General features: G+C 31.0%; 2 protein-coding genes and 1 long non-coding RNA gene across 3 annotated transcripts; 2 read left to right on the top strand and 1 right to left on the bottom strand.

The window, feature by feature from the left end:
* Positions 1-2465: 2465 nt before the first annotated feature.
* On the top strand, positions 2466-7747 carry LOC114925383 (U-box domain-containing protein 51-like). Its single transcript, XM_029293012.2, has 10 exons — positions 2466-2628; positions 3484-3581; positions 4115-4236; positions 4349-4551; positions 4698-4748; positions 5356-5416; positions 5563-5797; positions 5995-6096; positions 6174-6572; positions 6719-7747. Exons 1-10 carry the CDS (start codon positions 2466-2468, stop codon positions 7460-7462), a joined length of 2178 nt encoding a protein of 725 aa, XP_029148845.2. The 3' UTR covers positions 7463-7747.
* A 2090-nt stretch (positions 7748-9837) lies between these two features.
* Positions 9838-12151, top strand: LOC112751359 (uncharacterized). Its single transcript, XM_025800465.2, has 2 exons — positions 9838-10622; positions 11728-12151. Exons 1-2 carry the CDS (start codon positions 10291-10293, stop codon positions 11885-11887), a joined length of 492 nt encoding a protein of 163 aa, XP_025656250.1. The 5' UTR covers positions 9838-10290; the 3' UTR covers positions 11888-12151.
* On the bottom strand, positions 11639-13729 carry LOC112751360 (uncharacterized). Its single transcript, XR_003176365.3, has 3 exons — positions 13665-13729; positions 13502-13564; positions 11639-12734 (listed from the first exon to the last, which is right to left on the bottom strand). It is a non-coding gene; the product is annotated as an uncharacterized lncRNA (long non-coding RNA).
* Between the last annotated feature and the right edge of the window lie 34 nt (positions 13730-13763).

Raw genomic sequence — 13763 nt, 5'->3', positions numbered from 1 at the left:
AACAGGCATAACTTTTTGATTAAGTTACAACTCTATGAAGAGATGTAACTCTTCAAAATAGTTTTTCACATATTTTGAAAATATATCTCACACAAATTACAACTTCATTGAAAGCACGCATATGTTTTGTTAATTAAAAGTCACATACTATGTCTTTGTATTTAACGTTTTATGCACTCATTTAACTCTAGTTTAATTAAAATATTTTACAAAATTCAATTTTATATTTTTATATAATTTTACAAAAATCTATCTCTTGTATTTACGGAATTAAAAAGTTACATGGTTATTATTATATATTACATTACATTTTCTTTCGAATCCTGTTCCAAAATAACCATGCATCATCCTAATTTAACTGTCATTCACATAGTATTAATATAAAATGTTATATTATGCCATTTCAAATTGTATGACATTTCCATTAAAATGACATGTCTAAGATTTTATTATAATTAAATAAGTATTTCAAATTAATTAAGGGTAATATTAGAGAAACAAAAAATAGCAAAAATTTACCTAATTTCATATTTATTATTTTAGTCTCTAATTAATAAAAAACTAATTAAGCAAAATAAATATAATTAACTAATTTAAGAAACTAATTTGATCATATTAAAATATTAATGATATCATCTTTTTATTTGCAAATGTCATGCTGACATTTTAACATTTTATATTAGCATTAGAGATAAGTTGAGATTCCCAATTTATGAATTTAGGAATCAATTTAATCATTTTTAAAAGTCAACAAATTTTTATGAACGTTCACAATTTTAGAAACTAAACTTTGCATTATTTCTTTAATTATATATATCACATAACTTTTTTTTATGTTATAATCTCACCATCTTTCTTACAGAAAAAAAAAAGGATAAAAGCAGTTAGACTTATTCAAATAATGGTTGTTAAGAAGACTCTAGTTGTTGTTATTGTTATAAGATACTTCAACTAAAAATAAACAAAAAAAAATTTTTGTGAATTTGGAATATGAAGATCTATGCCTATAGAGAAAAGATGGATTACTGTAGAGAAGAGAATAATGATTAAATTTGGGGATTAAAATTTTTAATTTTGATTTAGGACCAAATTACACCATAAAAGTTTACTGATCCACGTCAGCTAGCCGTTACCTAGCCAGCGTATCACGGAGGAGTCCAGATCAGCTTTCCGGTGGTGCCAGGTGGACGGAATGTGTCGGAAGGACGAATCTGAGTCCTAAAGTGCAACTTCAGAGACGAATATGGGTAACTTTTAAGTTCAAGGACTACTATAAAGTTTGAATGCAACTTTAGAGACCACTTTGAGACTTATCTCGATCTTGGTTTGACGCATTAATTCTAATGTAATATTGGACTAATTGGGCCATGATTTTATTATGAACCAGGCTATCAACATTACTCTCTATCATTCAATCCATAGTTATACCCTTAATTTTCTATGGTCATCATAAAATATTATTTCATTTCATTTAATTTATTTTTTACCTCTCATTGATTTCAACCCCCAATATTTGATGGAATTTTAACTAAATATATCTTATTTAATAGTTGATGATAAGTAAACGACCCAATATCTCTGAAAACAAGCATAATAAGTAAAATTTTAGGAAATAATTGTTGAGTATTTTGGGGAAATTTTGGTAAACAATAATAAGCACAACGTTAACGGGTACAACAGCAAACTAGGTTTAATTAATTAATTACGTTGTCTACCACTTCTTGCATACATAATATTTCTATCTATAATAACAATTACACGAGAAAGGTGATTAACTTTTGGGTTAAATTAATCACATCATATAGAATGTATACCTAATACCTAATTGTGTTTCACCGAAAGTAGCTTAAGATAGTATACGTGGTATATCAGTTATATAATTACAAAAATATTTGAAAAACAATAAAAATCAGTCTAAATCAGCTCAAAATAATTATCTTATTTTATATTTATTAATTATTTCTAAAATAAATACATAATATTAAATATAATAAATATATAATTCTAAATGTTATATATATACAATTATAAATATTAAATTGAATAAAGTAACTTTAAATTATTATTTTCGTGTTAGCATCACCGAATAATTAAGCACTATACATCTTACACGGTTAATACGTGTGAATAATTCATGTTAACCAAATATGGAAATCTCAAAACAAAATGAAAACTAATTAGGTTAAGAGAAAGAAGATTATTGTTAGCACTATGTTGCAACAACACTAACTATGTGTGTATGCAGTAACATTCGTTATTATATTGTAGCTTCCTTAACAAATTAAGTGCTTAATATTTATAATAGAGCATTCAGCAAGACAATAGGCATAGAGAGACGGAGTAGTAGAAGAACCAAAAAAAAAAAAAAAAACAACAACAACAACAACACAATCATTCTTTTCATTATTATTCATTATTATTATTGTTTTATTATTATTATTGAAGATATGTCTAACCTTATGACGATGATGAATCATGGAAAGCGTGTTGTTGCTGTGGCAATTGAGAATAATAAGACAAGCCAAAGTGCTGCAAAATGGGCAGTGGATAATATTCTTCCAAAGGATCAAGATCTCTTACTCATCCATGTTAAGCAAAGATCATCATCAGATAATAGTCGTTCACCATGTAAGTACTTTATTTAAATCTTTTTTTTTTTTTCATCTTGTATCTATATCATCTACTACTTGCACTTAATTTGGGTCATGAAAACATTTATCTTTTAAGGTTATGCAGTTTTTTTTTCCTTTTTGAGCATGCAAAATGCATATATAGGGGTTTGGCTTTTTATTTTGCCTTTGAGGCTATTGAACTATTGAATACTACAGTGTCATAATTCAAGTACAAGATTTTCTTGGTCATAAATATTTGAACAGATGTGCTAGATGATAAAAAATTATTTCTTAAAAATGGTGTAAAAACAGAATTAAAAGGTAATATGAGAATTACATTTTAACTCGATATATATATATTGCAAACAATTTTGAACAACTATTAATTGTAATTGTTACATCAAAAATAATTTCAGCCAAAATAGCACGGCTGATCGATGTCAAAATAATGACAGTGAGTTTGTGATTATTATTTTTTAGGCGAATCATCATTTTTTCTTAATTATTTCTCTCATATGGAACTTTTCATATCATAGCAACAGTTAAATTAGATCCAATAATTCCAGTTCCCTAATGCTTGGAAAATAAGATTTTTTTTCTTCTTCTTTTCTTCCGATTTTATCCTTGTGGAAAACTAAAATTAAAACAATTTGGTAGGTATGAAAATCTTCAATATATTTTTTTTTTCACTACTTGATGGTAATTTAATTTTCAGTAAGATGATTTTGGTATGACAATTGATTATGATGATTTATAATTATTTAGCTAAATATAACCCATAACTTGATGAGCTTGATGTTTGATACACACAACGTTAATTAATTAATGTTATTACTATAATTGACTACTTGAATAATGGTTGTGATTGCAGTGAGAAGCTATGAGATGAAAGAAGGTACGGATAGACCACATGACAAAGAATCAAAGGAGCTGTTTGAGTCGTTTCGAGTGTTTTGCAACAGAAAGAATGTTAGTTCTTCAACCTCATTTTCATCATTCACCAATACAAATTAAGGGTTTAATTAGTTAATAAAGTTGTTATTCACATTATATCTATTCACCAAATCTAAGTAATTTTAAAGAGTAAAGTATTTATTTTTTTGTTATGAATGTTTGTCTTTTTTTTTAAAAAGTTCTTAACTTTTAATTTTATTTAATTTTGTTTCTAAAATTTTCAATTTGTGTCAAAATTATCTCTAGATGTTAATTCTATCTAAAATATTAAGAATAAAAGTGAAAATATTTAGAGATAATTTTGACGCAAATAAAAAAATAAAAGAGACAAAATTGAATAAATAGAAAACGTTAGGAATAAAATTTAATAAAAATAAACGTTAAAAATATTTTTTTTAAAAATGACAAATATTAATGACAAAAAAATTTACTTTTCTCTTTACATATAACAATAAAATCAGGAATTTATTTCAGTATTTTAATTTACAAAAATTATAATTAAAAGCAGAATAAGAATAAACAAGGCATGCATGCATGAATTGCAACAGGTACACTTCAAAGAAATTTTGTTAGAGGACACAGATATATCAAAGGCATTAGTAGAAAGTGTTACCACATATTCCATTGAGCTTTTAGTACTTGGGGCAGCATCAAGGAGTGGTCTTGCTAGGTATAGCTGTAGAAACTAATTATTAATTATTACTTAGAAGATCTGTAAATAAAATTATTGATAGATTATTCGTATGAAATCGGAGTTTAAATGAAATATTTTTGGAAAACAGATTTAGGATGAGTGATGTTCCAAGCACGGTGTCAAAAGCGGTACCGTCATTCTGCACCGTCTATATAATCTCCAAAGGAAAGATCTCATCCGTTAAAACTGCGACCGTATTACTCTCTCCAAAACCTGCGTCGCAGAATAAGATCCACTCTTCTCTGGCTCAACGTGCTGAGCGACCACGCAACCTCACACTCCCACGACATGGTTACTAACTAATTAACATTTCAATTTTTTATTTTAACTTTTAACAATATTATGTTTGATTATATTATAAATTTAATTTCCATACCTTTGGAGTAAGTCACAAAAATTTCATAATTTGTGTGTTTACTTCTATCTATCAATTGCAGTTTCAGGTGGATACCAATCTCATGATTTTGATGAAATATCAATGCTTCCAGGTAATGAACTAAGCTTGTTTGGGTGTTATTAAACTATTAAAAAAATTAATAATTTTTTTATTTTTAATATATTTGATAAATTTTTAATAATATAAATAAAAATATTGAAAAGATTTTATAAAATATATTTTTTAGAAGTTATAATTTCTATTTATTTAAAATATGTTTTTTATTTAAAAAATACTTTTTACATAATAAATAAATAAAAAATTATTTTTATATGAGATATTTAAATATAAAATTATTTTTACTGTTTTAAAGGATCTTTTATAAAAAGATAATTAAAAAAAAATCTTTTATTAAAAATTCACCCAAACAAGCCCTATCTATATATGATTTTTTTTGGAATAAATGATAAATGACTCCAAAAGTCGAATTAACTTTTTTATGCAATGACACATGAATAAAGAAATACAATGAAACATTTTGAGTAACCAATTACTAATCACTTTTTTTGCTCTTTTAAGTTCAATTAGATTTTACTTTATTTGTCTAGACTTAGAATCCAGAATTTAAGGTATGTTATTTAAAAAAATAATGAAAGTAGTGTTTATTTATTAAGATAACAACAATTTCATAATTTGTTTACTCTATGCATCAATTGAAGCCGGATCATTTCCAGACAAACGCGCATATGCACGCCGTAATCGCGGCAGTGATGAAGCCATGTAAGTTATTACAAATTAAAATATATCACATACTACATTGTATTATGTTTATATTTTTCTTGTGCATGATTCATAATAATGATAGATATATTTACACAAAAAATATGGTAAAAATTAGATTAATTACTTAAAAAACATGATTATAGATCACCATACGAGACAAAAAGAAGAAACTACGCATCAAATAATGTACCTGAAGATTGTGACATATCATTTGTGGCGAGTGCAAAACCAAGTGTTGATAGGCTCTTCCCTTCGTTGTATTCCGATGATGATTTTGATGGAACCAGATCAAGATCAAGATCCCCCCAAGAATCAGGACAGAAATCTTTCATGTGTGATGACTACTCATTCACCTCTCTATTATCGCCAACAGAGAACGTAAGTACACCGTATAAACGATAGTATAACTTTTAGAATTTAATTTCCCTGCACGCTCGAACACAGTACTTAAAAAGTTATCTAAATGGATGAATCTACGAGAATATTACATATAATGAATCTAGTTGGGAAATATTCTATGACAATTTAAGTTTCCCTAAGTTAACCAACAATTGTTATTATATTGTTGAATTTAGGAAGAAATGGAAGCTGAGGTGAGAAAGCTAAAGCTAGAACTGAAGCAGACAATGGAGATGTATAGCTCAGCTCGCAAGGAAGCTCTAACAGCAAAGGAGAAGGTACTTTACAAATTTGATTATAGTCCAAAACATACATAATTGCAACATTATAAGACACTGAGCTATATGTGCAACAGGCAATGGAGCTTCAACGGTGGAAAAAGGAAGAAAAGAGGAAGATGGAAGACTTACAAATATCGGAAGGAGCGGCATTGGCTAGTCCAGGGGGGGAGAAAGAAAAGGATCAAAGGATCGCAGAGTCTGAAGCACAGAAAAAAATTAGTCCAGAGAAAACATCTCCGCGAGAAGCACCACAGATGAAGAGAGGACTAGAACCTCGAGGTGTTGGTACTGCCATGTACCGAAGGTACTCCATTGAGGAAATCGAGGAAGCGACACAAAAGTTCTCAGCAGCTTTCAAGATCGGTGAAGGAGGCTATGGCCCTGTATACAAGGGTGAATTAGATCACACACCGGTTGCAATAAAAGTTTTGAGGCCAGATGCAACTCATGGAAGGGAACAATTTAATCAAGAGGTATGGAAACTAATATTATCAACATCTTTTCCTCTTCGAATGAAATCATAGTTTGAAACTAAAAACTGAGAACCAAACTGGACAGTGTGAATTGAAACTCGCAATTTTCAACCTTTCTTTTATTTCTGTCAATATGGTTTATGTAGGTTGAAGTGTTAACTTGTATAAGGCATCCAAACATGGTTCTCCTCCTCGGAGCATGCCCAGAGTATGGTTGCTTAGTGTATGAGTACATGGCTAATGGGAGCTTGGACGATTGCCTCCTCCGACGAGGGAAGTTACCGGCTCTTCCTTGGCAGCTAAGGTTCCAAATTGCTGCAGAGATAGCCACAGGCCTCCTATTCCTTCACCAGACAAAGCCAGAGCCCATTGTACACCGCGACTTGAAGCCAGGAAACATTTTGCTAGACCGGAATTTCGTGAGCAAGATCAGTGATGTTGGGCTAGCCAGGCTTGTCCCTCCTTCAGTTGCAGACGCCGTCACTCAGTATCGTTTGACATCAACAGCCGGAACATTCTGTTACATTGACCCTGAGTACCAACAGACTGGCATGCTTGGAATCAAGTCTGATATTTACTCACTTGGGATCATGCTTCTCCAAATTGTGACAGCTAGGTCACCAATGGGTTTGGCTCATCATGTTAAGAGGGCCATCGCCAAAGGGACTTTGGAAGAGGTGCTTGATCCAGCTATTTCTGACTGGCCAATGGACCACACCTTGCATTTCACCAAACTCGCCTTGAAATGCGCCGAAATGATGAGAAAAGATAGACCTGATCTTGGGAAAGTTGTCTTACCGGAGCTCAATAAACTTAGGACATTTGCTGAAGAAAACATGCCTCCTATGATGATGTTTGGAAGAGCCTTCTCTCCGAGACCACAACAATGAGTCAAAATCACCAATATTAAATTTGTTTATTCTTTTTTTAGAAAACTTAAGGAATGTATCAAGAGATGTGCAGATAAAAATGATTGCAATCCTTAAATTTGTATATAAACAAATTCTGTAATATTGAATTTGTACTTTAGAATATTTCAAAAGGGATTGAGAATGCACCATGCATTTTCCCAATATATATGTTAAGATTCTAGGCTTTTCTTTGAATAGGCATGTGTACTTTGAACTATCAAAGGATGTGTCACTTTGTTCTCCAAATAGTAAAATGCACTTTAACATCTCAAAATCCCATTACCAAACATGATCTTGTTTTCCATAATCTGAATTTCAGTTTGTTATTAGGAACATTTTTTTAGTGTGGATGATTCAATGGTGAGAGGATTCTACTCTCTACTTCATTTTTCTTCTTGCCGAGAAGTTACTAATTTTTTTTAATAAGTTACCAACTGTAAACGTAAGAGAGAAATAAATGACATTATTCCCACTCATTTATTTTTCTCTCCCGTGTCAGTTTTTCTCTGTCAACTTAAATTTCTGTTTCTGTTATGAGAAGTTACCAACTTGGCAACTTTCATACCCAAATTACCAACAGTGGCTGAAGCTTGAAGCTCACAAAATTGAAGATGGCTTACATAAAACCAATCTCCCTCTGTTTTGGAATATTTCTATAAGTCCAATATAAAGAATCGGGTTCAAGAGTATGAGAAGTTCCAATGAACTGGTTTAATGATTAAGTGTTTTCTCAAATTCCAAAGAAGATGTTACAAGGAGAACACTAATTCCTCATCACTCATTATAATACCTAATAACTCAATTTTACGAGCTTAATTACTACATTGTAACCATCATTTTACTATTAAAGAGAAGGTTACAATATCAACTACATATAGACCTAAGAGCATCATATGAATATATGATGCCACAACAAAGTATTAGACAATTCATGAGAATAGTAACTCATTCTCTTAAATCAACTTAACCTCAAAGACAACTTATAACCTCTAAAGAACATAAGGAGAAGAGTTCATGACATCACAACCTCACAATATATGTATTATTCCAAATACATGTACTAAGGTATGATCTCCAACTTAATTCTTCTTGCGACCCATGCTAACTTGAGCATCGGAGTCCTTGCAAGAACACTCCCCACTATTGGAAATGACAAACTCGGACATTAGGAACTCGGAATAGAACGATGGCAGCAACATCGTGTCTCCAATCTATTCTCAACAATTTTGTTCAGTTAATCCCTAAATTCGAAAGAGTAAAAACACTTATGAACACTCTCTCTTATCAAATTTCTTGAGTTCTCATGAACTTAAAACCTCAAGAATTAAGAAGAGTTACTTGCAGAGTTAGATAATTTTACATTTCGAAGCTTTCCTCTTTTGTGTTTACTTCGTTACAAAATTTATTTTTAACCAATTTTATCCAAAAGTAAAACACATGAAACCTAATTCAAAAAATGTAGATTAGCATCAAATTAGCCAACGCCCACCAGTATAAAATGCAAATTAAAATACAAAATATATATAAAAAATAAGTTAAACAATATATATTTATACACAAATACGTGATTTAGTAATTGATTTTTTGTGTGGGCGTAGATTTTTGTTAGTTGGTATTGATATACCTAAACGGCTTAAAAGTCAAAGGAAGATGAAGCAGGTTCCACTGACAATAAAAATAATAATAAAAAATAAAGCCTAAAAGAGACCCACAAAGCCTGATTCTTGTGCAGAGGAAGAAATCAATTCATCAATAATGTATAAAAGATGAAATAAAGCATTAATTTCTGTTTCATTATGGCCTTCAACAATCAAATACAAAGCATCTAATTGTTATGAATGAAAAGTATACATACAGTTCTACCATATACAAGTCCATGAAAATCAAAATACTGACTTATACAAATATGAAAAAGTGCTCAAACACTCAGGTTTCCCGTGCTGTAATAACGGTCAAAGTTTTAGTATATGATACATGTTCTTCAAGAAACCAAAGTAATTAATTAATTAATTTTTTATTCATAATATTGAACTATAATCCCAATAATTTAGTTTAATTCATAATGGTCTCAACAAGTCTAAAAAATCATTTGCTTGCAATATGAATAATTCGATATCTGATTTCAGTAGCATCTTGCTAAGGATAACTAAAAGAAGAAACAAGAAATCTCAATATAGCCAATGCCTAATGCAATTTGATAAACCAGTTTAAGTTTCATTTGTCTGTCAGCATAATAGTTTTTTTCTGTACTTCTTTATTTTTTTGGAATAATAATAATAATAATAATAATAATAATAATAATAATAATAATAATAATAATAAAAGCTACGAAAATTTCATAGTTTAAAATCAGTGATGTTATTACAGTTTTGCAGAGACAATAAATTAACCAATTTGTTTCTAGAATAAAACCGATCAGCTTTTTTGACCTGGCAGAGCATGAGTAATTCACACACAATTTTGAGATCAACATGTTCAATCAGGATATTTTGGCATCTTTTGTGATATGTAAAGCTGTGTTGAGGAGTTAAGGACACGTAGCATCTTTTATATATTTTCCATTATAACCCTATTATAATAATAATAACACTGGTTGTATCTATCATATTATTTCCTAAATCATGGCATATTTATTTCAGGATATTCCCTCTTAACCCCTTAGCTCTCCAGCTCCTGCTTCTGAAACTTTGTTTCAATTCCAAATGTTACCCTTTCTCCCTCTAGACGTTCTTTTTCCATGTCTTTGAAAGACATGACAAAAGAAAGAGAGAAGGCAATCATTGGAAAACATTTCAGTGACATTTTAGATGGAGAATTCTAATTCTAATTCCAACTCGAGCAAACAACAAAAGAATAGGAATAGGATGATGATGTTAGAAGGAGGGGTTGTTGGGTTAGGCATAGTTGCAGCCATGAGTATCACAAAGAACAACTCCATTTCCACTCATAATACTGATATTGTGTCCTCTGCTAAGGCTGCTGCTAACTTTAGGGGTATCAATACCAAAAACAATTGCCTTTTCTTTGCTTCTACCTTCAGTAAGATTGGAAGCCATTTTGTGTCTCCGAGTTCTTACTTTCTCAATTCCTGCAATCTCTGCAATAAGCATCTTCATGGGGTCGACATCTTCATGTACAGGTTCTAATATCAGATTAACTTTATTTTCTTGCTTATTAAAATTTAATTTTACTTCCCCATTCATCAAGTATTTGACCATGAAATTTCAGGTTTATGGTTTTGGTACTTAATGTTACTGAATCTCTGGAGTTTTACTATGTTTTCTTCCTGCTTAAGTTCGTTTTTATTGTTAACTTGTGTCACATCTCAATTTTCCGTTTAATATTATACTTGAATGGAACCACGAATTTGTGGAAGCATCAGGAATTTAGAGGTGTTGTTGGTTTGGTATGTAGAATTACGATTATGTCATGTATTTACATGTTGCAAACTATAGCAGAAGCTTACAATATAACCATTCTGTCATCATGTATAATTGAAATAAAATTTCAAATCTCTCACCAATTGCCATTAGATGTTTTAGCTTTAATTTTTCTTTCCTTTACTTCTTTAAGAAAATTCATAATCATAAGCAATCACTTGTTCAGGATTAGACTCCTGTGATTGCAAGTATAGTGTTTGTCCCAACTGTGAATTGAAGTTTATGTTTCCTTTATTCGGTCCTAAACTATAAATGCTGCAGTTTTTAGGACTATGTAACCCTCCCAATGGCATTGTTGCACTTTACACAATGTGTTCGCATGCTGTTGTATGCATTTTCCTTAGAATCTTCAGTGAGACGTTGATTTACTGATCAAGCATAGCCATTAGTTTTTTCTCCAACCTTGTTGGGACCAATTAAAGAAAAATCTTCTAAAGTTAACACTTGCCTTCCATGTGCTCCAGATTCACATGGTATGGTCCCCCCCCCCCCCCCCCCCCCCCAAAAAAAAAAAAAAAAAAAACCAAAGCAATAAAAAAGGATAATGGAATGTCCACCAGTGGTTTTACCTACTCTGCAAAGGGCTCATTTATGTCAAATTTAGTATATAAAACTTTTGCATGATGTTATTAATATATAAATTTTTTCTGACATTTATAAAATCTTCTCATGTATCCCTATTTAAGGCCTGCCCTTTTTCTCTGCCAAATTGGCACATGCATATTCCCCCCTTATGGAGTGCAAATTAAGATTTGACTTTCTCACTTATTAAAAATTATGTGTGGTCCGTATTATGCATTGCAGAGGGGAGAGGGCCTTTTGTAGTGCAGAATGCCGTGAGACACACATCAGAAACGATGATTACCAAGAGAAGTGCTTGCCTGGTGTGATGAAGCCACTTGATTGCTCCACGTCTCCCTGCTCTGGTCCTCCTGTTTCTTTGGCTGGTGTTGCTGTAGCATGAAACAATTTCAAGTTTATATTATCATATATAATATATGTATGAAATAAAAGTAAATAAAGATAGCAACTTGCTTGTGAGGAAGGATGTGTACCTTAGAGAATATGGTGGTGATGACAATGATGATGAACATATGAAGATGTCCTTTGTTCCTGCAGTTATATATATGTCTATAGTATGAGGGCAAAATAGAAAAGTATCCTAGGCAAAATCTTTTTTGACCTGTAAATTTTTTAGGATATGAAATAATACGTGAGCACATTATTAGATTCTGTCTTTTGTGATATCAAGTCGGGTAAATTAGACTCTCTCTACTAAGGTTATATGACACCCCTTAATTTGTCAAGTATATACTTAGTGTAGGAGAGGTATCATATTTATATCAGAAATTACTATCATTTTATAAAATACAAAGATACAATGTCATATAAGATTGTAACCTAACCTGAATATCAATCAGAAGTAGTGTTAATCACACAATGACAAGGGAAATAAATAATTTACCCTATAATTTTTAAGAAGTTTAGGAAAACAAAAATTTAGAATATTTCATCAGTCACAATACAACTATGAATCTTGAAGAATTGCAAAGGGGTACTCGCACTTTCTAGCACCAGTATTTGATATTAGCAATAGAACCAAACATGAAGTTTGGTTTTTACAATGTATCAAGAACAAAGACAATAGTGCCAAGTTAATTATCAAAATTTCATTAAAATTTTCACATAAATGCACGGAGAGAGTGATTAAAACAAGGCCAGCCATTCTTGATGATATCCCAAATGTCATATCATATCCATCATGCATTTACGCCAGCGAATTCTTTGGCCAGTACCATCTTCACAGGAGGCTGCATATGTAGAGGACAGTAATTAATTAAAAAAATTGGATTCATCATAAACTATTACATAGTACTCGGGGCAAAGAGCAAAAAATTGAAGAACTTCCTCATAAAAGTTTTGGTTATCAACTTGAATAACAGAGTTTTCATTGATGAATTGCAAAAGTAGAGGTGATATTTGAGAGACCTCTCAACTTCCACCAAGACTCGGTTATTCACATGACCAGACAACCTTCCTACTAAGGTCTACCCCATCAATTCTACTTGTACTAACAATTGGATCTAACTACTCTTAACTAACTCTTACTAATGTTAACTATCATGCCTATTAATCCACCTGTTTCTGGGTAAGTACTTTACCCTTCTATTAAAAGATCTTGGATTCAAGTCTTTGGAACAAGAAAATGGCTTTACACATTATGATTTATAAATATATGGAAAGGGTATTTTAAAAAAAGAAAAATTATGCACCAAACCCTTCTCAATCCCCTTTATATAAGAACAAAAATTGAAACTCCCAGCAGCCAATCTATTCTTAACTGATATATGCCTTATTTGCCTAACTTCTTTCCATCTTCTGACATCTATACTGTAGTTGCAAAGAGTACATAAACCAAGTGATTTGGTTATCTTAAATAAATACGAAATAAAAAAAAAAAAACCTCTCGAAGTAACTTTCCACAAATTTGACACATCAAAAGTATAAAGTTTGACGTAAAATCCTTAAAACCATTGCTAAGAATGTAAAAATGATCAGTTATATATTAAAATGTCACCATTGCCAACTCCTCTTCATGCTTTGGAATAAAAGCAGTATCAACTTTGCCATTTTTGAAATCCTGTAACACATTCAGAGATTATGTATTATTCATCTAACCAATTGCCACCAGCAAACATTTCCAAAGGTTACTGATAAAGAAATACATAAAGTGCACCCACCTCTATGTCAAGGATAAGTTTATGGTAATCAATTGTAGTAGGAACCCCTGCAATAAGAATGAAATTGTTGATTAAATCACAGTAAATGGAGGTTTATAA

The sequence above is a fragment of the Arachis hypogaea genome, chromosome 15 (genome assembly GCF_003086295.3).
Source record: "Arachis hypogaea cultivar Tifrunner chromosome 15, arahy.Tifrunner.gnm2.J5K5, whole genome shotgun sequence".
In the NCBI taxonomy this organism is placed as follows: Eukaryota; Viridiplantae; Streptophyta; class Magnoliopsida; order Fabales; family Fabaceae; genus Arachis; species Arachis hypogaea.
The sequence above is the reverse complement of the archived record's forward strand: the minus strand, read 5'-3'. Positions and strand labels throughout refer to the sequence as shown.

What these genes read in the sequence shown, in the direction of transcription:
- LOC114925383 (XM_029293012.2), top strand. Translation starts at nt 2,466, where the DNA reads ATGATGAATCATGGAAAGCGTGTTGTTGCTGTGGCAATTGAGAATAAT. An exon ending in TGAAATATCAATGCTTCCAG is followed by an intron (nt 4,749 to 5,355) that starts GTAATGAACTAA and finishes CATCAATTGAAG; the next exon opens with CCGGATCATTTCCAGACAAA. An exon ending in CGCGGCAGTGATGAAGCCAT is followed by an intron (nt 5,417 to 5,562) that starts GTAAGTTATTAC and finishes ACATGATTATAG; the next exon opens with ATCACCATACGAGACAAAAA.
- LOC112751359 (XM_025800465.2), top strand. Translation starts at nt 10,291, where the DNA reads ATGGAGAATTCTAATTCTAATTCCAACTCGAGCAAACAACAAAAGAAT. An exon ending in GTCGACATCTTCATGTACAG is followed by an intron (nt 10,623 to 11,727) that starts GTTCTAATATCA and finishes TATGCATTGCAG; the next exon opens with AGGGGAGAGGGCCTTTTGTA.